We start from the raw sequence: 27,093 nt of genomic DNA, 5'->3' as shown, positions 1-27,093 counted from the left end.
GCCGCTCGTACGAGCGGCTGCTTCCTGATTAATTAGGCTGCAGCTGGCGACGCAGTACTGCGTCGCTGGTCCTGCAGCTGCCACTTTGCCGACGCACGTTATGAGTGTGCGGTCGGCAAGTGGTTAAAAGGAGGGAAGTGTAGGATTGACTTAAAAAGCAGCCGCTTTTGCGTGTTAAGAACCTACTTTCTAAGGTCATATTGGAGTTTAGAACTATGCAGTACACACAGCTCAGTGCCTTCACCACCAATGTGTACAGCATAATTCTATACTAACATTTTTCCTGATGAAGTAGGTTTTTATTGCACGAAATTTGTTGCTTTTTGAGCCAAATTGTTAACCTATAAAGATTGTATACTTGTGGCGTCTACTATCTATCTATTATATGTCATACTAAGACATAACAACAAAAGTTGTTAGGGTAATGCCTTTAACCTCCTTGGCAGTAACCCCAAGTCAGGCTCGTGGGTGGAAAAAGAAACATGGAGCAGAGGTATGGTGGACAGCGCAGCGTGTCTGTGTTTCTAACTCACCTCCCCCGGGATCCAGACGCTGGCAGTCCTTCTTCTTCCGGTCATCAGAGGCTCTTGAACCCTCTAGTGAGATTGCCGTTTGTCGTCATGATATTGATCTCATAATAGGGTTACAATGCGACCTGGAGGGCGGAGGGAGAATTGCAGGGCTGGATTCCAGGGAGACAGTCTGTGCAGGGCCTGCCACAGTATGATTTTTTCCTATTGGGGTCTAAAAGCTCGTGAAAAAAAATTGCACCGCTTTTAGCCCCGGAAATCTGGAAATAATCATAGCGCCAGGGAGGTAGGAATTCTTTGCAAGCTTTTGAAACTGGTATGAAATAAACACAGAGGTTTGCAGCACACCCAAACTGGTACGGTTCTGTTTCAGTTCTGTATTCTGTCTGAAGAAGAAATACAGTTTTGAAAGCTTGCAAAGAAAGCTTGTGCAGTTATTCATGAAAGGTATCTCCTAAACAAATGTTATTGTAATGTCTTCGGATTCTCACCATGACTAACACCGGACCACACACAGCTTCCTTCATATGTCATATGCTAACCTTTGGTGGGAGGGTTAGGGTTTTTATTTCTTTCCCTGTCTGCCGGTAGTAAAGATGATTATGTGCAGGCTGATTGTGGATCAAAAACATGAACAAATTACATGATTAATATCAATCATTTCTTGATTTATTTTTTCCCCTTTCGTTTAAAGTTCCTCTTTAAGGAAGTATAACAAGATGCTACCCTTATTATTTTCCAGAATTACTGCTGTTTACCCAGCGAGCAACATAATCTCGTGCTCACCCTACGTTTTGATTTAGTGATTCACCCTCCCTCTTCCTGCCATCTGCAAGCCAATATGAGCACCTCAGAAGCTGAAAATAGTGCTTCTATTGGTTTTCAGAGGGCAGAGAAGGGTTGCACAGAGCTTCAGCATGTGATGTCACATGAGAGGGAGAAGCTATGTAGAGAAGTAGATCTTCAAACTAGCATGCAACTGCAGCACAAAACGCCCATGGCGGGGTTGTGATTTAATTAGACAGAATTATGCAAGACTTTTAAAAATTGATTTGTTCTTCTGTATTTCACATGAATTATTGACCAACTCTGCATGCTAAATTCGCTAATCCTAATTCCACATTCAGGATTTCAGAACAACCCTGATCATTTTTTCATATGACATTTTGCGTCAACCACAACTGAAAGCCAACTTCCAACTAAGTTAAACACTGAAGTCTAAAATGAGAATTCGGGAATCACTGCCTGACTTCTGCAGCCGTGAAGAATTGTAAGCTTAACGTGAAATTCCACTTTTGGTAAGAAAAAAAAAAAAAAGAGTACATTTGTAATTTGAAGTGTTCCTGTAGTGCACAGGTGTCAAGCTCCAGTCCTCAAGGGCCATATCCGCGCTAGTGTTCAGGATGGACTGAGAAACGGAGAAATGTAATCTTCTTGATGAATCACACCCTTACTGATTCAGGCCCACCAATTTGAGCTGTGCCAAAAACATGGGAGTACCTTTGCCCTTAAAGGACAACTGAAGTTAGAGGTATATGGAGACTGTCATATTTATTTCCTTTTAAGCAATACCAGTTGCCTGGCAGCCCTGCTGGTCTATTTGGCTGCAGTAGTGTGTGGATCACACCAGAAACAAGCATGCAGCTAATCTTGTCAGATCTGTCAATGTCAGAAACACCTGATCTGCAAATGCTTGTTCAGGGTCTATGGCTAAAAGCATTAGAGGCTTAGGATCAGAAGAATAGCCAGGCAACTGGTATTGCTTAAGAGGAAATAAGTATGGCAGGGTCCATACACTTCTCATTTCAGTTGTCCTTTAAGGACTGGAGTTTGACACCTATGCACTACAGGATCACAGCAATGAGTGAAATATGGAGGCGGCTATAGTTATTTCTTTTTAGCCAAAACTAATTGCCATAAACGGCAACTGAAGTGAGAGGTATATGGAGGCTGCCATATTTATTACCTTTTAAACAATACCAGTTGTCTGGCAGTCCAGTTAGTTTATTTGGCTGCAGTAGTGTCTGAATAACCTCAAAAAAAAGAGGGCAGTTAAACTTGTCAGATCTGACAATGTCAGAAACACCTGATCTGCTGTATTTTTGTTATAAATAAATATATCAGCCTCCATATCCCTCTCGCTTCAGTTGTCCTTTAAACCCAAGATCCAGAACGAGGTTAAGTAAGTTTCAAGTGTAAAACTTACTGTACTTACCATAAATGTGTCTAAAATGTCTTATAGTCCATGTCAATAATTCAATATACGGTATTTGAAAAAAATCTGTGATACTGCCTTGGTATCTCCAGAATGCACAGAATAAGATATTATTCTCTGCCTATGATAATAGTAAATCAGCTGCAGTGTGTGCTGACTTTGTTATGCCCCTTTACATTTGTAAGTTTGCATGTCATCGTTCATCCCTAATAAGGAATGTAGGAGCACTTTGAGTCCGACAGGAAAAAAAGCCCTCTACAAATGTTTGGATTATTATTGGATTATAGAGAACCAACAATTAGGAGGATTTGATTGGTCCATTTTCAGGATGCATACATTTGAATACTAAATAGGCATAATCCTGCATCAACTCTAAATTATTTGCATTTTAATGACCATCCCTACTCTTTATCACCTCTGTGCAGATCTTATTAGCATTCCAACAAATACTGCACATGAGTACAGGCTTGTATTGAGTTGTCTCCTATTGCAAAGAGAATGGCAGTGGTACACCAGTATGTTCAAACACAGTTAAGCAATGCAAGTGTGTTGTTGTGGCAAATTTTATCAACTGGTCCTCACTTGGGGGTCATAGACAGATGACACATGCAACTGAGTTAAGTTTGGGGCTTCTTTTTATTGACCTTATGAAGCAAGTGTTGTTCCTACAAATCGCAGTGGCTACTCAAGTGCTTAATACCTTTAATTCTGCCTGCAGTGCTGCGAGTTACACTGTTACCTAGACTCGCAGTATGTAAGTATCGCAAACCATTTCTCCAGTAATGTACATTTCTAATAGTAATGCAAGTTAGTAATACGGGTTACCATAGCAAAGTTTGCACTACTCAAGTACTGCGAGTTACGTCAATATCGTAATTCGCGGTACTGCAGGCGAAAGTAAAGGTCATATTTCTGTGCGCTATGTGGCAGTATTACCAATGTTTTGTGCATCAACCCCCTTGGCTCTTATTCGATTAACTTTTTTTATCCTAAGTTTTCTCCTAAGTGATAGTTTCCTATTTTAACAATAAAATGCCTTAAGCCACCAACAAGCAAACACATATTCTGAATAATGTTGACAGTACTCTTTGGTACTTCTAAATTGTAGAGTACTAAAAAGTCGTTTTAAACAGAGGATAAAAGAACATTTTGTACTAGAAGAAAACTCCAGAAAAAAGGTGAATTGAATAAGGGCCATTGGATCTGATCCAATTCACTTCAGGCCATATGCAATTCACTTTTTCTCCTAGGTTTTATCCTAGGAAATAATTTTTCATCTGCTTTTAAATATAACTTTTCAGTACTCTGCAGTTGAAAAAGTACTAAACAGTAAGTTTGGTAAGGTACTGTTAAAGTTTTTCAGAGTATTTTCTTACTTCCCGGTGGTTTAAAAGGCATTTTACTTATAAGATGTGAAAATATTACCAAGGAGAAAACTTACCAGAAAAAGTGAATTGGGCGGGGCCCCTTGAGAGGTAACTCAATACTTACTCTCTCTTTTAATCATTTTATCTTTTGAGGGTGCCTCCTACCAACTAACATCAGCAGTTTAAGCACGCACTATATGAAGTTTTATATTGCCAACTAATGATACAATTGGTTGTACAATCTTATCACTTCAATGCAATATGAGGGACTACCTAAAGTATGCATACAGAGTATATTCCTTCAATTTCCCTCTGTACTACCTATATTTGGTAATATTGTACAGTAAAGATTGTATCATTAGAGGGCACCTATATACAGCAAAGACCTCCTTATCCAGAGCTCAAGCAACTGGGAGTCCCAATTAACCGGCATGCCTGAGGGGATAACAGGGACTTTGTTTTGGCGGTGTATGCGGGCTTTAAAATACTCAGCGAGACTTTAGCGATCTATTGTATCCTTCCTGTAGCTCCTTGCAGGTTCAGTGTAAGTCACCTGACCCGATGCAAGTCAGGTGACATGCCTGCTTTTGGGCATGGAGGAGGACACCTGAAAGCTGCTAGGAGCAACAGTAAGGCTACAAGATGTCGTTCTAGGCTTGTCTTGGTGAGTATTTGGGGGGGGGGGGATTTGTGCTTTTTTGGCCGGTTGTACAAGCATCCGGCAAGCACAGGCAATCCACGGTAATGCCGGATGCTAAGGACTATGGCCTCAATTCACTAAGCTTATCTCCTGTCTTTAATAACGTTTCTAGAGTTATCGCCATGGTGATGAGGCATGTAGTATTCAGGAAACATTTTACCTCAGGCAAACCTAAAGTTAACGCTTGTCTTTAAGTTAACTCTTCAATCCTTCCTGGCCAAAATACTAGCTGCACGACTGAGCAAAGTCATCCTATCCCTTATCCATGATGATCAAACTGGCTTCATGCCTGGCAAAAAAACCTCTCTTAATATCAGAAGGCTATATGCTAATCTTCAAGCCAACCACATAAACAAAGGAAACAGAGTTGTGGTCTCTTTAGATGCCGCTAAGGCATTTGATGCTGTAGAATGGCCGTTCCTACTAGCCACAATTTCCAGGTTTGGGTTTGGTGATAACTTCATCAGATGGGTGCAAATTCTTTACACAAATCCTATGGCCCAGATCTGTACCAATTCAAATATCTCAGACCCTTTCCCTATAGGCCGGGGGACAAGACAAGGCTGCCCCCTCTCGCCCTTATTATATGCTCTCTCTGCCGAACCATTGGCATGCAAGATCCGAGCAGACCTACGAATAGAAGGCCTCAAAATAGGCAATATCGAGGAAAAAATCAGTCAATACGCAGATGACACTATCCTATACCTAGCAGACCCCCATAATTCACTCAAAGCTTCTTTTGAACTAATTACAGAAATGGGGGAATATTCAGGTTTATCAATCAATTGGAGCAAATCTGCCATTCTTTCCCTTGATGGTCTGGAGATCTCGGCCTCCTCGCTAGCATGCCCCCTTCAACCTGTTACATCCTTCAAATATCTTGGAGTAGTAGTCCAATCCTCTGTAGCTAAATACTATCAGGACAATGTCACCCCCTTATTATCACTCACTCAAAATAAACTATCCTCTTGGACAAAACTACCATTATCTGTTATGGGTCGAACTAACCTAATTAAAATTGTCCTCATGCCTAAAATTCTATATATACTACACAACTCGCCGGTACATTTACCTCCACCCTTCTTTAACAAACTCAGATCCCTCTTCCTATGTATAGTCTGGAATAAATCCCGGGCCAAACTCAGACATGCAATACTACAATGTCCTACCTCTCTGGGTGGAATAGCTTTACCATCCCCACACCTGTATTACATTGCCTCCCAACTAGAACAGCTTGCCCACTGGTTTGTAACAAATTCTCTGCAATCACCTGAACTGCTTGGCTTTTCCTCCATAGACAGATCCAACAACTTACCCTTTGCTCTATTAAAAGGCACCCTCACCTCTCAATCCCCCTCAAACACTATTTTACTCCAAGCTTCCAAAGTCTGGCGCACCGCAAACAGATTAATGTCCTCCCCGGTCTGGGAATCCTACTCCCCTCTGTGGCACAACCCTAAACTCCCTGAACTACTTAAACTCAATAATGCCAACCGATGGGCAGATAGGGGCATCCACTACATGGGTCAAATAATCAAGCAATCAACCCTCCTTCCTTTCCCTGACCTCCAAAGTCAATATTCACTACCCCCGCAATTCCAATATATGTATCTACAACTGAGACATGCCCTGGGCTCACAATTCCCTAATGGACTTCCACCCACTGAAAACTCAATCCTAATGGATTTCCTCAAAGATGGCCCCCTTCCTCACCATATCGGTATCCTATATAATACACTCAATGAACAGATTTCAGATCCGATAGTGGAAAACTCCAAAGGAAAATGGTTACATCTAGATGTTCAATTAGATGCAGAAGAGTGGGAAGACTGCTTACTAGCTACTCGCTACGTATCTCCCAGCATTAGAGACCGTCTGTCCCAACTCTATATAATCCACCAAAGCTACCTTACTCCCAACCGCATCTCAAAATACGCCCCAAATGCAACAAACTCCTGCCCTAAATGTGCACTGTCCGACCCCTCATTTTTACACCTTTTATGGCTTTGCCCCCCAATTGCTGACTTGTGGAAACAAGTTGTGAACTTCCTTCATGACACTATGGGCTCCCCAGCCTCCTTGGATATCAAAAGCTGTATCCTCAACATATACGACCAAGATATAAATAAGTTTGACAAACACTTTTTAGTGGAAACTTTATTCATGCTCAAACTGTGCATAGCTTTTCGATGGTTATCTCCCACACCCCCCAGACTGGAAAATTAAGGTTAAAAACTCTCTTCCTCTAAAAAAATTAGTATATCAACATAGGGGTTGCCCTTCTAAATTTAATAAGATCTGGGATAGATGGACGAACAATAATACCTGAATAGCATGTCTTTCACCTATAAGATCCTCACAAGTTAACGCCTACCGCTCTCGGGCTTTCTGCCTGACTACTTCGCTTCTCTCAGGAGAAAACCGCCTATTAACCAAGTGGAGATTTACCTGTTTCCTATCCCCTAACCCCACAACCAACCACCCCCTCTTTTCTCGTTCTGGCCTTAGAATCTACAGGATGGATATTTAGGTATACTCTACCTAAACACACTTTATATCAAATCCCTTACTCACACTTGATACTGTGTTTATTTGATGTATGTTGTCTTTAAGACTCTGTAAATTTATATGTACTGTTCAGACATTACAACTGCTTGTACTTGTTTGTATACTCTATATACTCTGTAATGCCTCCTTTTTATTCAATAAACCTTTTGGTCAATGGAAAAAAAAAAAAAAAAAAAAAAACTCTTCAATCCTTAACCACCTGAGCGGTCTGGACGAGCTGAGCTCGTCCAACACCGCCGGAGGTCGCCGCTCAGGCCCTGCTGGGCCGATTTTAATCAAATAAAAAGCAGCACACGCAGCCGGCACTTTGCCAGCCGCGTGTGCTGCCTGATCGCCGCCGCTCTGCGGCGATTCGCCGCGAGCAGCGGCGAAAGAGGGTCCCCCCAGCCGCCTGAGCCCAGCGTAGCCGGAACAAAAAGTTCCGGCCAGCGCTAAGGGCTGGATCGGAGGCGGCTGACGTCAGGACGTCGGCTGACGTCGATGACGTCACTCCGCTCGTCGCTATGGCGACGATATAAGCAAAACAAGGAAGGCCGCTTATTGCGGCCTTCCTTGTTTATTCTGGGCGCCGGAGGCGATCGGAAGATCGCCTCCGGAGCGCCCTCTAGTGGGCTTTCATGCAGCCAACTTTCAGTTGGCTGCATGAAATAGTTTTTTTTTTATTCAAAAAAAACCCTCCCGCAGCCACCCTGGCGATATAATCAGAACGCCAGGGTGGTTAAAATAACTCCAGAATTCGAAAGTTAAAGACAGGCTGTTAATTATCTGCGTGTGAAAATAACTACAGAGGAGGTAACTTAAAGAATGAAGAGATAAGATAACATTCTCACTGTGTGGTGGCAAGTTATCTCTTGCCTTATTATCTCCAGCATGATCTTAGTGAATTGAGGCCTTTGTTGTAAAGAGGACTACAGGTGAGTTTAAGAGTAGCACAAAGATGATTGCAACAGCAATGGCTTCTTACCTTGACTGAATAGGCTAGAGAGATGGTAACGGCTAAAGGCAAACCCTCTGGCACTGCAACCACTAGGACTGTGACTCCAATGATGAAGAATTTGACAAAGTATTGCACGTAGACAGGGGTACACTCCGCTAGCCACACTTTGCCATCCACCACAAAAGTTTGAATCACAAAGTAGAGCACCAAGATGATAACTGTAATTGCCGACATCACCAGACCTAGTAGGGGGATAGTGAGAAGGGGGCATTAAGTGGAAAGGGAGAAAGGGCAAAAGAATAAAGGTAGAAGGGAAGGGGTAAGTCAGAAAGGGCAAACTGGGTTAATAAAGGCTACAGAGACAGAATACAGCAATACACTGGTTCCTGTTGCAAGTTTTACAATAGGCAATCTACGGCTCAGCAGTTAGCCCCACCCACCAACAAGAACTTTATCGGAAATGTTTTAAAAAAATAACTGGTAATTCACAATAGGCAGCTTGCAACATGTAGCCCACAGGGGCAAGTATTGTTGAATGGGCAATACTGGTTGGGCAGCAGTGCAAAATCAACTCTACAGCAACCAGGATTTAAAGAAGAACTCCATTAATTAATGTACAAAATGTATTAACGATGTAATGTATTCTCCCATGATGTGTCAGTTAAAGTAATTATTTTTACATAATTTTTTTTTGTCTCGTTTGAAACATAATTTAAAAGAATGCTAAAATAGCTTCTAGCAATGGCCGTGAATTCTTTCATGAGTGTACATTGGCTTAACCTATGTAGAGAAGTTAGAATTCTGTCACTAGAGGCTATCATTCATGATTGCTTTGGGGACAGTCTAAGTAAGTGGTGTCAATCTCTGGCCCATGGGCCAAATTTTGCCCAAACAGGAATTATATTTGGCTCATGAAAGTCATTTTGATTTTGCCTTGTAGCTGGCCTAGACCACTAGACACCAGGGAACTATGTATTTCAGTCTGACACCCCTGGTCTAACTGATCTGATGTTTCCTGATGCTGCTGTGTTGGATTTGTTTACGATTTCAGCACAGAAGACCGCAGCACACCATGATGAGATCAAATCCAGAAATGTTATTTAGCACATCCAAAAATACAAGAAGCAGCTGGATTTGTTTAGCTGATTGCTATTATATTCCCTCTGTTTCTTTTTGTTATCTCCCCTCTATGTAACTCATTATAGACATGAGCAAGCACATCTTTACACTGCTCTGCTGGAAAAAAATATTATTCTGGGTAATAAACATTTCAATTCTTTACGAAGCTTACAGGGTTATAACTACAAATCATGGACCTCTCAACATGACTTTGCTAGGGCCCCAACAACATTTACATTACCTTCCCCCATGGTGGTGACTCCCCCAAAAGCAGGAGTCCTATCTGCCAGGAATCATAGTGCGGACTCCACGACACCCCCAAACCATACCAAGTGTGGCCACTACTGCACCTGATCTAAATGGGCTGCCCCTCTGTCAGCAGGAGGACAGTAAGAATTTGGGCCTCCCTACATCCTTTGATCCCCCCATGGCTGTAGGTGTGCCAACTGTTTAGTTATATCTATGATAATTATTGTAAACTGATGCCTAGTTGTTTCGATCGCCCTAGTAGCTTTTCCCTCCACACACTCATTAACCTCCTGAGCCATAATCCCGAGCTGAGCTCGGGGTATGTCGCGCAGGAGGATTTCTCAGGCCCCACTGGGCCGATTTGCATAATTTTTTTTTGTTACACGCAGCTAGCACCTTGCTAGCTGCGTGTAACTTCCGATCGCCACCGCTCGCGGCCGATCCGCCGCTACCCGCCGTGCCGCGCAGCCCCCCACCTCCCCAACCCCTTGCGCAGCCTGGCCAATCAGTGCCAGGCAGCGCTGAGGGGTGGATCGGAACTCCCTATGACGTCACGACGTCCATGACGTTCTGAACGGGATTTCCTGCTTACTCTGATCGCCGAAGGCGATCGGAGTGGGTGGGGGGATGCCGCTGCGCTGCGGCTATCATGTAGCGAGCCCTGGGCTCGCTACATGATTTAAAAAATAAAGAAAATTAAAAAATAGTGCTGCGCCCCCTCCTGGGCGATATAATTGTATCGCCCAGAGGGTTAATGAATCTTGAGTTCCCAGGACCCTAATGCAGCCAGGTTGTACTTTTGGTGGGTGCTGCTGACCACCTCATACTGGGAACCACCCACAAGACCAAAATGTAGGACATGCTCTGATGATCTGATCCAGTTGTATAGCCATCACATTCTGGCATTTGTCAAAGCTGGTCAGATCTTTTTGCTTACCTGTTCTCCCTCCTTCCAACACATCAAGTTCAAGAATTGCAATGGAAACAGAGGTTCCAGCAGAGTAAAAATTGATCATAGGCAAAAACAGATAAAATACAGATAAAAGTTGGGGGGCAAAGGTGGACTTACCTCCCCAAAACCAAACACAACCACTATGTATGGTTTAAACAAGATTTAATTCGTACTCCAGAACAAATGCTACACGTCTCGCGGGTCTCTAGCCCGCTTTCTCATGCAATAACACAGGTAGGAGTAACTCAAAAGTTGTGTAGCCAAGAACAGCGCCTCTGACAGTCAGGGGAACCTCTAGCTACCTAATAATTGGGGGCACCTCTAGATAATAAATATTGAGGTTTCTTCTGGCTACCTAATACTTGGGGGCACGTGTAGCTACCTATGAAGGGCAAGGGAGACGTTACAACCTGGCCAGCCAGCACACTTGCTGTGTGACTTGGTGGGGGTTTGTGGGTTCATGGAGGGCGAAGTCTAAGGTGCCAGGACTTCTGTGCCTATGGGCTCCTGTGAGGTAAATCCAGGCCTGGACTGAATGTTATTAAATGGTTTGTAGATGATAACTTTCAGAAGAGAAATCTATTAATGATATTTCTGCAGAAGGTTCAATCCAAATGACTATCTATGGAGTTCTCCTTTAAAGTTTTTAGCTGATCATTTTGAAGACCAAATTAAAAAAGCATAAAAAATTTGTTCTTCCTATAAAAAAGAAAACATCCCATTTTAGCAACTTCACCGCAGAGTCTTTCCTGTTTTTATGCATAAGAGGTAAAATTTGCAACAGTGAATCTACATTAACTTGAGAATGGAAAAAAGCATTCTTGTTAGACCTGCAGGGAAAATAAATTACGTTTTGTACTAGAGAGAAAATTGCCTTTTCATCATGCAACATCTAGATGTTTTCTTCAGTCTATTTCCAGGATGTATAGTATAGAAAGCATACACTGCACATGTGAAGGTTCGTATTTAGTCAGGTCATAGACTATACTCAAAGTAAAAATAAAGCAGCTTCAACTGGACACTTAAGCTCTTATACAGTTCACTTTTCTCTTAAAGGGATGGTTCAGGCACAGGCAAAAAAAAAAAAAAAAATCCAAATCCACTTACCTGTGGCTTCCTCCAGCCCGTGGCAGGCAGGAGGTGCCCTCGGTGGTCTCCGGTGGCCGACCCGACTTGGTCAGCCCGTCGTCCAGGTCGGGCTTCTTCTGCGCTCCAATCTGCGTCTCACTGGTGCGCGCTGATGTTATCGGACGTTTTCCGGGCTGTACTACGCAGGCTCAGAACTACTGAGCCTGCGCAGTACAGCCCGGAGGACGTCCGATGACGTCATCGCGCCCGCATGAAACGCAGATTGGAGCGCAGAAGAAGCCCGACCTGGCCGCCGGCCTGGCCAGGTCGGGTCGGCCACCGGGAGCCTGCGGAGCGGCTCCGAGGGCACCTCCTGCCTGCCACGGGCTGGAGTAAGCCACAGGTAAGTGGATTTCGATTTTTATTTTTTTATGCCTGTGCCTGAACCTTCCCTTTAAGTTTTCTCCTAGGAGATCATTTTCCATCTTCTGTTTAAAATACATTTTTAGTACTCTGCATGAATAGTAAGTGAAAAGTACTGTCAAAATTATTTTCTTGCCTGCTGGTGGCTTAAGCTAGTGGCACACTGGGCAGAAACGCTAGTGTTGCATAAAACGCTACCCTTTCTGATGATAATGAGAGTCTATGGAACACATGTAAAACACATATATGTCCATTTTACAATGTGTGTTTTTGAAAACTCACAATTTGCTGCATTATTTTTTATAAAAGGGAAGATATTGAAAAAATGCAACACGCAAACACAACAAAAGCACAAACCGCAAACGCATACAAAAATGCACCGTAAATAAAAACCGCTCAGTGCAGAAAATGCATGGTTTTCTGCACTGCCTAGTGTGCTCTTAGCCTTAAGGCTGCTTTCACAGTAAGACGTTACAGGCGCACGTTAGTGCAGCCTGTAACGCACCCCACCACACAGCAATGAAAAATCAATGGGCTGTTCACAGTGCCCACGTTGCGTTACACAGTAACGCTGCACGTTCGTTTGAAGTGCAGCATACTGTGCGTTCTAGCGGCTTAAGCCGCGTTAGACTGTTTGCACATGCTTAGTATGGGTGTTTTTTTTATTTTGTGGGCGGGGAGAGGCCGCTACGTAGCCAGGCACATGGCTACTTTATATTCACTGCACTTGCAGTGTTTACTTCCAGGAGCAGCCGCTGATTGGCTGGCGGGACCACGTGATGCGGAGAGCTCTGCTCACGTGGTCTCCGCAGTGCATCCGACACAGCAGGCGCACCAAGAGCTGCTTTTAACGCGGCTCTTGGTAGCGTTCTGCTCCAACACCACCAGGTGTTGCGTTAGGGGCACGTTATGCGACCTTAACGTGTCATCTAACGCAACGTCTTAGTGGGAAAGAAGCCTAAAAGGCATTTTATTGATGAGTTGAGAAAATATCACCTAGGAGAAAACTTAAGTTAAAAAGTGAATTGAATGAGGGCCTTTTTTATGTAATTGAAGACATGTCTTGACAAATTCCTTTGTTGAAAAAAAGTACCGGTAATCTTTTCAGTTCAGTCTTACAAATTGCTAGGATTAATGACACTCGTTATTTTAGAGTGTTCACTTTGTGTACTCAAATTCAAATGCTCAGCTACTCTCCAATGATCTGCACAAGACTGTCAAGGTTGGGTGCATCAGAGTTTCCGGCCAGCCAATTAGTTTGTGCAGCTGTGGAAAATAAGTAACAAATACTGCTGCTCTAGGCAGCTAATTATTCCTGTAGGGATGGAAATTTAGTGTAGTGGAAACAGTGTGGAGTGCAAAGATTTGCACACTGCAAAGAAAGAATAACTCCTAAAGGACCATACACATGCTAGATTGAAAGCACTGGGCTGATGGCTGTACAGACGCATAGTCAGGCTACAGGCTGATACCGTGTACTATTGTTATGGAGGGGGAAGGGGGGGTGGAGGAGTTATATCACATGGCATATGGGTTGAGCAGCAAGATCAAAGGTATTGTTTGTCACTAAGAAGAGTCTATCAGCCTGGCGCACTGCTAGCCAGGCAGTAGTAGGAGGATGATGTACACACAACAGATTATTGGCAAAGGCATTTGTTATTGGCTACCTCAATCGAATATAATTTAAGGTGTGTACGGGTCTTAAATAAGTCCATGGCCCAAATTAGAAAGGCTAAGCTTAACACTTTGCACTCTACCTACACCTAAAGAACAAGGGACAATCTTTTGAGGTTGGTAAAGAGGACAATTGGGACAGAGAAGAAAGCTACTTCCCAATAGCCATTAGAAAGGCCAACTGTGTCAAACTGAAATCATCCCTAAATAGAGACGGGGGGCCTTAAACATCATGTGTCATTCACACAGATTGTTAATATAACTTCTTTAAGCGAACATTTTAAAGAGTATGCACCCCCTTCACCCTCATGCATAAGGGAAGTTTCATTTAGACTGGATGCTTTTTTTGATGGAATTAGAGAATAATCTGTACATCTAAACATCTGGGACTTTCTTTCACTTTCAGGGATGGTAGTTCACTGTGGCATGGATCGTTAGCAGAGAACTTCCATCTCATAATGCCTAGAATTACCTCTGATCTTAAGTCAGCTGGCCATAGAGATCCCGAAGCAACGTGCCAGAGCAGAAATACGTGTTCATGAATGAGGCCATTGTAGCGAACTCCATTCCTGTTTTCCAGCTCAGGTGAGAGGTCATGCCGGGCATTTTGGGATGGAAGTTCTCCGCTGCCGAACCACGCCCCATCGAACTACCATCCCTTTTCACTTTATTTGGATTGACAAAGTCACTTGTGGTAGTAATTAAAGAAATGTTTTCTACAACACAAATAGGTGTCCAGAAACTACCAGAATTTTTACTTCGGAGAGAAAAGCATGTTAGTCATATTAAATCAGAGGACACAGCATTGGTTTTCTTCAGGAAGAGAATGGCATTAGACTACAGAGCATTTAGCAGACAGGTCTGACGGGCTAGTGCTGTGGACCTCAAAGTGTTCCTCATGTACCACAAGCAAATAGAAATAAACGTATTGCTCGGAGCTACCAATAGCACAGGTTCTTTCATATAGCAGGTTCATTAATGGCCTGTGAGAGAAAGCCACAGATAGAAAGTGTCTTTGCTTACAGTATACCAGTTTACCTTGTATATCAAAAAGACAACCTGGTGACTTCAGACATATCTCTGTGAAGTCCTTACACCTAATATAAATTTACCCTAATTTCTGTTAGCCAAAAGCAGGGTTTTATTGCTGTCTGTGAGACTTCTAGCAACTTCCTGCCCCAGACATGCAACAGGAATTCAGGTGAAAGTTCCCCATAGGGAATGGTAATCCTTACCTCAAATGAAGAAAGTAACTAGCCTGAGGTAAAACTATTTTTTTATTTTTTTGTTTAAACAATAACCAGATCTGGTTAGTGTTTAATAATAATAAAAAAAAATTACCTCAGGCTAGTTGCTATCTTCATTTGAGGCAAGCATATTTCATTAATAATTGTTGCCATCTTCCACTACGTACATTGATCCCATATTACTCTTACCTCTCCAGTTTAACTGGGCAAGGGTTTTGTATACTTGAGTTCCTGAGAACTTTTAGTAGACATTTTTTAGAGCGTGACCAATCATAAGAGACCACAAGAAGACCAAATAACCCGACTGAGGGTGGGTCCTGCTTTTCTGCCTTCAATTCTGTGGTTGCTAGTTGTACAACCCACACTTGTGAATATTATTCCTACACATCCATTTCTCCACATAGGTAACTAACTACTACACTATATGGGGCACCGGGGATCTGTATTTTTCTGGCAGGTTCTTTGGACTCCTCCAGATGCCTCTATGGACTGGTCAAGGCACACTTTTTTTTTAACTTTTTTTCATTTTTGCTTCTGCATTGGTGCTGGTCGTAATCTCTTGTGTTGGAGGCACAGGGAATGACTAAACCTATAAAAAATCCGAAATCGCAAAAAAAAAAAAAAAATCTTAATCGCAATCGCTATACAAATCACTTACATTAAATTCAAAATTGCTTAAAAAAATGACAGAAGGCGGTCCGAAAAACACAGCAAAAATTGCTACCAAACGTACTCTGCAATTGTGATAGTGATCCACGCTTGTCCCAGCCCTAATGCTTTCCACAGACAAGTACTGCCGCCATTTACAATGCCAAGAGGATCCTGGGAGCACCACCTCACGCAAATCTGAAACAAGGTTTGCTGGAAACCTCATCTGTTGTCAAGAAGGACCCTATCACCAGTTTGCAATGCGTATATGTAGTGTTTATTGCATCTGTGCTTTTGATCGCATCACTAGATACTCAACAAGATGCTACATTTCCAAGTCAATGCAACTTCCATCCTGCTTGTAAATGGTCCAATCCTCAGCAACACCTGCATTTACCTGGCCCAAATCAAAGCTGCATGCAATTTGCAACAGAATTTGCATAACTTTAGATATGTAGCGTCTCATTAATCAAGAACAAAAAATAGTCTTCGATTTCTCCATAATGGAGATGGTCAATGAGATGCTATTTTTTCTGCTTTGAATGCAAAGTTAAATGCACACTGTATGCAGCATGGAATTGGACCAATCAGATAAGCAGGAAGTGCATTTGATTGGTTCAGCTCCAAGCTGAAGTCAGAAATATTAGCATCCAATTGATGATCTCTACACTATGGAGATCATGCCTTAAAGACCTGACACACATATATAAATGTGAACTTTACATATAACATAAGTGATGATAGACACATTAGTGGCTATTTTTTACCTGCTTTTCCTATTTGTACCGCCAGCTTGGTGAGCTTCCCCTGCAACACAGACTTCTCCTTTTTGGGGACGCTGGCCTTCTTCTTCTCTCGCTCCTCCATCTCTCCACCTTCTGCGCTCTTCAGCGGCTGCATTTCCATGGCAACCGCTCCATCCTGCTTTTTAGCTGAAGAGGAACCACAAAGAGGGTTATTTTAGAGAACAAGACCAGAGAACAGTGTAGTAAATGCCAAAGATGTCCACATTCTAAATAAGGGCTTTGGCAACAAGGACGAGTTTATGAGAATGCTAATTCAAGACCCGAAGACATGGAAATGAGTGGGACCTAGACTGGCCCTTCAACCAATGATCCATGAGGATTGTCCACTGCCTAGTTAGCATACTGTAACCTGAAGGATTTGTGTATTAGGCACCTGTGTTGAGTCAGATGGCATCTTGTTCAAGATTCGATATATTCTCAATACATCAATGCCTCCTACCCCATTTATCCAAAGAAACCAAACACAATCCAGCCTTTCCTGAAAAAATGTCAGCTATGAAATTATAGAAAAGGCCTGACTGATGGCTGTAATACTGGGCATACACGAGTCGACCCGGCGGCTTGATTAGCCGCCGGATCGACTCCTGCCGCGTCCCCGCTCGTCCCCGCGGGCGCCCGGATAGATTCTCACTCGTCCCCACGGGCATTTCTTATCTTCGTTTCGTTTGTCTTCTATTGTCCGCCCGCAGGTATCGAGCGCGGAATCGATTAGACGCGTGATCGGACACATCGGAAATTATCAATCAAGCCATCAGCGGCTCGATTGATAAGGGCCCATCGACCCGTGTATGCCCACCATAAGGCTATAACTCAACTTTTCAGCAACGGAATCCCTCTATTTTTACAAAGTCAGTACAAGCTTTCACTTTGATGTAACCTCTCCAGATGTTATCTTCTTCAGCCTGTCCTTTCTACTCTCAGCAAGTCAACAAAGATCTGCTTCATCTTAAACTATGTACACACATGCGATAACCATTGTTATGTGTGTACAGCGGCCGCCGTTCAATATTGCTTGGGCATCATTAATGATCTGTCCCGTCTGATTTGTAATGACTCCCAATTCCCGAGCACCACCGTTCACAATCCTTTTACTAGCCCCACCGACCGATTAAAGATGCTCCATCATCTAGCAATCATCATACAACCCCCCCACCCCCCTCCATAGCAGCAGCCTCAAGGCTCGTAATGTGTCTGTACAGCATAGTTCCCTGAATTGTTGCCCAAGGTATTGTTTCTTGATCCCCGATGGGTGACAATTCTCGCATGTGTACGTAGCCTCATTCACTAATATGGCCAATGTAAAATTCCAGCCCAGGTGGGACAAAATGGTGAAGACCGGGAGAAGCTGGATTTTTCTCATGATTCCATCCTTTATTACATCACATAAATAGATTGGAGTACTGATAAAGGTCATAAATTATTTCCCACGAGAGTAGGCCTGGTAGTTTGCTGCTAAATGCTATGCAGGCTATACACAGATCCGTTCAGAAATGGATTAATATGAGACCCTAGGCAAGATATCAGATTTTGGCCACCACTGAAGATCACCTGGATTTTTTAGATTTGGTGGGGGCTAGCATTCACTGGGCCCCTAAACTCTCTCCAGGCCCTAGGCAACAGCCTAGGATTGCCTTGTGGATGATTCGGCTCTGGATCAGGTCATTTTGGCACAGGGATCTAATAGGCGCCAATGTACATTATCTGTAATTTGGTGATGGAATTAGAGCTAGGCATCACTAACTAAGAGGTTAATTTTAGGGATTAGGAGGGGGGCTTAGTGTTAGGCATTAGGTGGGTCGGGGGGGGGGGGGCTTAGTGTTAGGCACTAGAAGGGAAGAGTACAGCTCAACACACACCATATCTATCAAATCTATGTAGTATAAGGGCCAACAGATTCAAAATATTCAAAATTTGATTAATTAGATAAGCTCTTATACTACATGAAAATAGGTAGATTGATCAACCAAGATTGTATGGTGTGTGTTGAGCCTATGTGTGAGAATGGGGGAAGGTTAGACTCTAGCAAAATATCGGTAATGTAATTTAGTGATATTTTTACTAGTATTGGCACCACCAATGCCCAACTCACACACTGGCGCACAGTATGTCGCTACATTTTCTCCTCTACTACTGTTACTGAAGCCAACTTCAATGTAGTGTGGAAATCAGAACTTGAGAACAACTTCTTCAACGGTTACGATGGTCTAATATGAACTGGTCCCATTTACTTTTCATATTTGTTTTTAATCTTTCCACAAACTACAGAAAACGTTTGTAAGGCTTTTCATACCAGGTACAACTATGGCGTTGACATTTGGCTGAAATCTTGCAATGTCTCTTTGCGTGAAAATCTGGGACATTTCCACATTCTGTGCAGTTTCAAATTGGCATCATTTTCATAGGAATTGTGGTGCATAAATCTTGTCTACAAGCTTTCCCAGACTCCCTTGCAAGTAGGTTGAACTCAAAGTCCACTCCATTAACTACCGATTGACTGAAAGGATAATGTGCTTACTCCTCTGTATTACAGGCCAGATTAATGCAATAATGTCAACAGGGAGCAGAATCTCAAAGGGATGTGTCCAACATCTGTAGAATCCATGCAAAAAAAACTGAGGTTATTTTGAGGACAAAGAGAAGCCTGTGTGTGTGTGTGTGTGCGTGCGTGCGTGTTATCTTATTAGGTTTACGTTTAGTCAGGCATCTCTTAGGGCCTATTTCCACTATATGTGGATTCTGGATGCAGAAAACTGACTTCAATGAATGCCTATGGGCCTGTTTCCACTAAACGCGATTTTTCTGATGCAGATTTCCCATAGGCATTCATTGGAGTCAGTTTTTCTGACTTTATCCAGAATCCACGTGTAGTGGAAACAGGCCCTTAGGGGTAGTTCACAGTGCTCAGTTGTATCACAGAATAATTCTGCATGCAAACTTGCTGCCCATACAATTCTATGAGCCTGTTCAAAGTACTGCTGTGTAACTGATTGCATTATCCTAACTTGCTGCATGCAGGCTTTGTATCAAAGTATATGTCCAGACTCCATTGCAGTTCACACTAATTATAACGCATGCAACTAACCTCTGTGAACCTAGCCTTACTTGTTTGGTGCTCTTTAAGTACCGTAACTCAAAAAGCCTACCTTTCTTCCTCTCTAAGGTTACATACACAAAATAGATTAAACTTGACTGATAACAACTGCCTCTGTCGAGAATTTGACGTGTGTACAGCCCTCCCCTCGGCAAGTCTGGCAGATCGATTTGACTGGGTGCTGCCCAAGGGCATTGTTCTCCCTACTCATCCTGCCCCCTCTGTGACACTCCTTATGCACTGCTCCCTCGGTTATCCCCTCCATAGTAACAATGGCTAGAGGCTATCATGTCCCTATAGCATTGTGCTGTTGCCTAAGGGATTGAGTCTCATATCCTCTGGGGTGAAGTGCAGTCTGTCCCATGTATAAGCTGGCATCATAGACACAAACTGTCATCCAATTAGGTATGCTCTATGGACTGCTGAAGTATGTACAGGGGAGGCAGAATTGTAACAGAGCTCTCTGCTCTAGTAGGGTGTATAGGTGGCTTGCAGGGTTAATGCCACCATACTAAAAAGGAGGAGATGGAGCGCACAATGGTGCATTACCCAAGGTAAACTTTATTCGCATAAGAATTTTGGTACTCACAAGATGAAGATAAAATCAACGCTTATCAGAGGTAGAGCCACCGCTTAACCTTGCAGACGATTCAGCAGCAACGAGCTGTGGCCAGCAGCGCGATCTCCGGTGGAGTTTGGAGCGCCGTCTCAGCTGTAGAGACCTACAGCGAGACGGCGCTCCAAACTCCACCGGAGATCGCGCTGCTGGCCACAGCTCGTTGCTGCTGAATCGTCTGCAAGGTTAAGCGGTGGCTCTACCGCTGATAAGCGTTGATTTTATCTTCATCTTGTGAGTACCAAAATTCTTATGCGAATAAAGTTTACCTTGGGTAATGCACCATTGTGCACTCCATCTCCTCCTTTTTAGAATTGTCTTTTGCCCTGATTTGTGGAGCTGCACATGGCATTGAACTAAGGAGTAAGGAAGATCTATACGAGAGTATTTGTCTGCAGTCTTAGAAAAAGGAGCGCAAGGACATCTTGTTTTTTCTTCTGTTAATGTCACCATAGACTAGACCAGACTTTCTTAACCTTTAGACCAGCCTTTCTCAACCTTTTTACCTTGCAGGAACACTGCAAAATCTTTTTGGATCTCAAGGAACTCCTGGCATGGTCTTTAAAAGCTGATGTGGCTGTTTATGCTACTACCCCCTATTGCAGTGGCCTTTTTTTACAAATGCTAATGTTTTTTTTTAATGTGCTCATTATTATTCTGACCCCCAATTTAGTGCTTATTTGTACAGTTCCCCCTATTATAGTGTGCTCACTATCGTACTTCCCCCAACCTCCACGATGGGGAAAATAGCAAGGAACCCCTGCAGAGTATTTAAGGAACCCTGGAGTTCCAGGGGGAACCTTGGTTGAGAAAGTCTGCTTTAGACCCTGGAGGAACCCTTCAAATAATTTTTGGATTTCAAGGAACCCTGAAATTAGTGGGGGGAGTGGGGATGGCTGTTCATTGTAAAAGCCTTGTCGTTTATCCACTATTCCATGTTTCTTCCTTACAGTGCATCCTATCGTAAGTAAAACAAGATAGTGGCCCATATTTTCTCTTAGGAGATCATTTTCATGTTCTGTTTTAATTAACTTTTCAGCATTTTACAATTAATAAAGTACCCAAAGTTGGTGAAAAAGTACTATTAAAATTATTTTGACTATTTTCTTGCTTGCTGGTGGTTTAAAATACATTTTATAACAAAGTGCTTATTATCATATCCACAATTACAATGCTCCCATTCAATAGTACTCTTTATTATACTAACCCTATTATAGTGCTATACTGCCTCCCTAATCTAAAGTTTTTATTAGTGTGCTCTTCATTATTCTGACCCAATTTAGTGCTTCCTCTTTTTACAGTACCCATTATTATAGTGTGCTCTTTTATACCACCACCCCACCACCATTTTGGGCGAGCATACAATACTCGGAGAGGACAAAGAGGAGCCAAAGAGGTACTTTTGAAACGTTCTCATCCACCCACTGTCACGGGTCTGGTCTATCACTGGTGATGGTTCTCTATTTATTTTGATTCCATTTTTATGACAATCGTTGTTTATATCTTATATTTTACATTTTTAGATTAATATTGTTAATATTTAATAGCCTGAAGAAGGGTCCCTGTGACCTGAAACAAGTCGACGTTGTTGCATACCTAAAATAAAGTGTTAAAAAGCATCAATTTCTTCCTCTCCAATGGGCCTTTATTGCATATGAATGGATATGTATCACTATTGAAAAAAAATTAATTGGTCTTTTTGTACCATTTTTACTTTTTTTTGCAATTATTAAAGCTATACTTATTTTTACTATTGGTTTCCAGAAACTTTTTCCTTCAACTTCATATCCTTGCAATTCATTAAACGGGAGGGAAAAACGCCAGGGAACCCCGGAAAAGTCCTCAAGGAACCCTGTTTGAGAAAGCTCGTTCAAGACTCCAACTATTCTTCTGAACATGCGGGCATTGGAAGGGGTGAGGGTAACACAGCAGGTACATCATCCACAGAGTACAGAATTAACCAAAAGACAAGATGGAGGAAGCCTGTTAGACATGTAATGAAGGAGACACTAAAGAGAACTAATAGCTTAGTAACATACACACATATTTAGACACAAAATACATAGAAAAGAAGCCCAACAGAGTGCATAGTCATGTCATTAACTGTCCTCAGAGCAGCTCACAATCTACTCTCTACCATAGTCATAGACATAGAACGATATCCCCATTGGAAGACTAAGGCTAGTTTTAGGAACAATAGAAGGAAGACTTGGCACATCCTTAGTAAATCTTTATTAGTTCCACGTAAAAGCATATGGCCAACCTTTTCCAAGTCACGTAGGGCCCCTTTATCAAGGCAATGTTTGCTCGGAGGCAAAAATCTGTATGCTGCGATGCAGTAATTCCTATATAGGAAGTGGGAGTAAATATCCAGCGATGTGTAATCCTCTGGGATCAGCAGCCTGATGATCCCAGAGGATTACACATCGCTGGTGCGGGTGTCTAGAGGCGATTTACTCCCACTTCCTATATAGGAATTTCTGCATAGCAGCAGGCAGATTTTTGCCTCTGAGCAAACATTGCCTTGATAAAGGGATCCTCCGTGGCTTCGAAACATTGGTCTTATGCTTTTACATGGAACCAATAAAGATTTACTTTGGATGTGCCAGCTCTTTCTTCTATTGAATACTGCATAGGGGCCGTCATCCCTCTTTTCCAGCTGTTGCACTCCCCTTAAAGACAAAGGGTTTGATACTTTAGTGTGTGCGAGACAATTCTACAAAAATGTTGCTTAGGAACAAATCAAGTATTTTGAAGATGTGGGATGTTTGCCCAAAGGGATCCCTGGAAGAACATACAAACCTTCATGCCTCTAGTTTTCTGACCCAGATTTGAGCCAGGGAATGCAAGACAAAAAGTGCTATCTATGCCATAAATTCCAAAATCGCTGATTCCAAAAACGTGTTATACATCAACATTCATTTAAAGCCAACCTGAAGCACAAAAAAGGATGATATAATGGATTGTATGTGTAGTACGGATAATAAATAGGACACTAGTAGCAAAGAGTCTCATATTTTTATTTTCAGTTATATAGCTTTTTTTTTAATAAACCCACACTCTGTCTTTTAAACTATAAAACAAAGCAGAAAGAATGACCCTTTGAACTTTCCTGCAGTAAAACTTTATCTCAAGCTATCTCTCAATGTATCTTGGCTGGTTAAGTGCTTCTGAAAACAGGACTGTATTCCACCCAGTGGGTTGAATAGCTCAGAGAAGTTTGTTTTAACTCTTCCTGTAATGGAAAATATGAGACTCTTTTCTTTGCTACTAATGTTCTATTTCTTAGCTGCACTACAGATATAATTCATTATCCCATAAGTTTATTTTCGGGTCAAAATCTATATTTTTTACAATCTCCTATGATGCAGTTTCTCTCCATCAGGCTATCTCCATCTAACTAACCGATCATGTTTTTAGAACCATTTTAAAATCAATGGGTAAACAGAGCCCTAAAAGAATGTATCATAATTGTATCACAAAGTGACACTAATTTATAAAACAGGCAATGAGTTATACTTCAGTATTTGTCACAGATAATTTGTACAAGACATTGATGCATGATAACAAGGATGATTGCCTGTGAATTAAATGGCAATCTCAGGAAAATATGCTAAACAGTTTTTGTGTTCAGTAAAGTGGGATAAAACTGTGACTTAAAAAGACACTGAAGCGAACTATTGTTGCCAATTTTACCTTATGATTTGCTTCAGTGCTCTTATCACAAGTAATCCGCCGTGTCCCCGCCGCTAAACGAGGGCTGCAGAGCCCCCAAATCCCTGGGGGCAATCCGGCAGGCATTTCCTGGAAGGGGCAGAGCTTTCAGCTTCAGCTCTGCTCCTCCTGACGTCAATCGCGGCGCCTCTCCCCGCCCCTCTCACTCTTCCTTCACAGAGAGGGGCGGGGAGAGGCGGTGATCCGTGCGGCGATTGACGTCAGGAGGGGCAGAGCTACAGCTGGAAGCTCTGGCCCTCAGCGCAGCAAAATCCAAGACCAAGTTGGTCGTGGATATTTGCAGAGGGGTTTGTGTGCTCTTCAGCCCTCGTTTAGCGGCGGGGACACGGCGGATTACTTGTGATAAGAGCACTGAAGCGAATCATAAGGTAAAATTGGCAAAAATAGTTTGCTTCAGTGTCCCTTTAACATTCAATAACAATGTGTTTTCCTACTTTTTATTACCCATACAGTTGCCATATTTGCTTCTGTACAGAAGTAATATTGTTTGTTTACAAATTATAAATTCCCTCCTTCCTATCTAAATCAGCTTATTTCCAGATACCATCCTACATGCAATCTCCGATCTGCTAACAATATCCTTCTGTCTTCTTCCCTGGTCACCTCTTCTCACTCCTGCTTACAAGACTTTTCTCGATCCTCTCCCCTCCTCTGGAACACCCTCCCTCAACACATCTGCCACTCACCTACACTTACTCTTTTTAGACGCAATCTGAAAACTCACTTCTTCAGGCTAGCATACGCTCCTACCTAGGACACTTTGCCCTCTGACCACCATTTCTACCACCCCATACACAGTTTCCCTTTACCTACTGTCCTATTCCTTGTAAGGCCTTTTGGCCAGGGCTCTCTTCCACTTTTGTCTCACAATGCTGTGTAATGGGTGTACATACCTCCCACCCCTGTATAAAAATATGTAGTTAATTTGTTCACTGCATTAGCAGTTATCCACTCTTGTCTTGTATGAACTGTAGGATTGTTTATTTTGTATTGTTAAACCCTGTATGCAGTTGTACAGCGCCAAGGAAGATGCTGGTGCTATGTAAATCAATACTACTACTAATAATCATAAAGTGCAGTTTATCTGCTCTGAAAGCTGCCATTGCATTTTATTGCATACCGGGTGTATTTATATATTAAAATCTATGTAGTTATGATCACTTTTCAGCTCTTTCTGCTTCTCAGCTCAGTTTCAGAGCTGCTGCTTATGTTTACTAAATGTATCTGACAAAGCATTGTAATCAAAAGCTAATGTTATCACCTCTTCGGAGGCAGCCAGAAGCTTTCTACTGAAGCAAGGGGCTTTCCACTGAAGAACAAAGTGCTGTGTGCTGTGCTGTTTGTATGCTATTCTGCTGCACATCTTTTTTGTGGCGGTAGATTTTATGCCCAAATAATCTTTTAGAACAGGAAATGCTGAGTTTTACACCACTTTAATGTAGAGCATCAGGGTAATGAACAGTGCACATTACACACACCAGCATACAGGTCATTTTTTTGCGTGCCATCTCACCCACAGTTAGCCTGGTTTTGTCATGCGCATGAAACTGTACACTGTTCTTTATGTAGCTCTTTTTTTCCATGACTTTGTTACATGTATTGAATTCTAGTCACACGCTGTACATATTTCATAAGACTTTTTTTTGTGATTAATTGCCTTACCAACCCCTGAAGTCAGTGTATGACCTTGAAACGTGAAAGATTTCTTGATATCAATTGTGCTTAAAAACAAGAAGAGAATCGAGAGCCCAATATGGTGCAGTATTGTCAGGTAAAATGAAGAGTTCAATACAATTTTATGTATATATATATACTCACAAACACGGGTTACCAATAGGCAACCACTTTAAATGCAGGTGGGGAGCATTAGGACCTGACCCCACTCAGGTTAAGAAGTCGCTCTCTGTAGATAGTAGATGGGGATGCACCCCTCCACCCAGGGTGGACTAGAAGATCAGCAAAAACTCGGTATACAGAGGCGCCAGAGTAGAGTAAAACATTTTAAAAAACCGCTTAAAAGGAGAGGGGGATGTTAAGGTGGACTCACCTCCCTCTTACAAAAAAAGAAAACTCACTTGAGTCTCAATAAAATAGAATTGTCAAGTAATTTATTCAACTCCACAAATGCAATGCGTTTCGCGGGCGTGACCCCGCTTCCTCAGGCAAAAATGGGAGCACAACTCAGTGGGTCAAGCAATAAGTTTGAGCGCCTCTGTGCTTACTTGACAATTCTATTTTATTGAGACTCAAGTGAGTTTTCTTTTTTTGTAAGAGGGAGGTGAGTCCACCTTAACATCCCCCTCTCCTTTTAAGCGGTTTTTAAAACGTTTTACTCTACTCTGGCGCCTCTGTATACCGAGTTTTTGCTGTTCTTGATATCAATGCTCAACTCACAGGCATTCAACCAGTATTGACATTTCGACTTTTTATTGTGCTTCAAAGTACTCTACTGTGGGTTTTTTTTTTTTGTGTGGAAAACACTTTATTATTGCAGCCCTTTTTTTGTGGATTAGTGTTGCTATCTTTACAATCTTTTAAGCTCTCGCTTACCTACAGATTTTAAAGTGAACATAAAGCAGGGAAAAAGGTTAGATACAATACCTTAGCTGGGCTCTTCCTGTTCAGTAAGCCAGCACCTATTCAGTAAGGAGTCCTTGGGCTAGACTCCCTAACACTGCTCCTGTTGAATGAGCCTGCCCTACTGGCTGCAGCTCTGGCGCATTGAGTCTGCCAGGATAAAAGTGCAATATAAATGTTGTCTTGTCTTGTCTTGTAATATAACCAAGGGCGTAGCAATAGCCATAGCAGCAATAGCAGCTGCTATGGGGCCCTGGAGCAGAGGGGGCCCAGGCGGTATTTGATGTATTCACCATTAACTTTCTTGTGTTACTCCACCTTTGCATTTGTCTAAGTGCCCATGGACTATATGCAGTGTAGATTGCATGGAAATTTATATTGCCCAGTTCACTCCTATCGATAGGGTAGGGTCAGGTGACATTGCGTAAGAGTGCCTACATCTGAGGGCCACATGAAAGTTTTGCTATGGGGCCCCATTATCTCTAGCTACACCCCTGGATATAACTTTAAAGAGACTCTGTAACAAAATTTTGAGCCTTATTTCTTCTATCCTATAAGTTCCTATACCTGT

The 27,093-nt window shown here is 42.4% G+C and overlaps 1 protein-coding gene across 14 annotated transcripts in view; it reads right to left on the bottom strand.

Annotated features, from left to right (window-relative positions):
• The window catches only part of ATP2B3 (ATPase plasma membrane Ca2+ transporting 3), a 495,057-nt gene that overhangs the window by 106,062 nt on the left and 361,902 nt on the right, over window positions 1-27,093 (bottom strand). For all 14 annotated transcript variants that reach the window (XM_068248338.1, XM_068248335.1, XM_068248345.1 and 11 more), the window contains 2 exons: window positions 16,465-16,629; window positions 8,345-8,559 (listed from right to left, as the gene is read on the bottom strand). In XM_068248338.1, the coding sequence (XP_068104439.1) occupies window positions 8,345-8,559; window positions 16,465-16,629 (380 nt within the window). The remainder of the gene's footprint in view (window positions 1-8,344; window positions 8,560-16,464; window positions 16,630-27,093) is intronic.

The sequence above is a fragment of the Hyperolius riggenbachi genome, chromosome 8 (genome assembly GCF_040937935.1).
Source record: "Hyperolius riggenbachi isolate aHypRig1 chromosome 8, aHypRig1.pri, whole genome shotgun sequence".
NCBI lineage: Eukaryota > Metazoa > Chordata > Amphibia > Anura > Hyperoliidae > Hyperolius > Hyperolius riggenbachi.
Note: the sequence above shows the minus strand (reverse complement) of the source record. Positions and strands in the feature narration are given on the sequence as shown.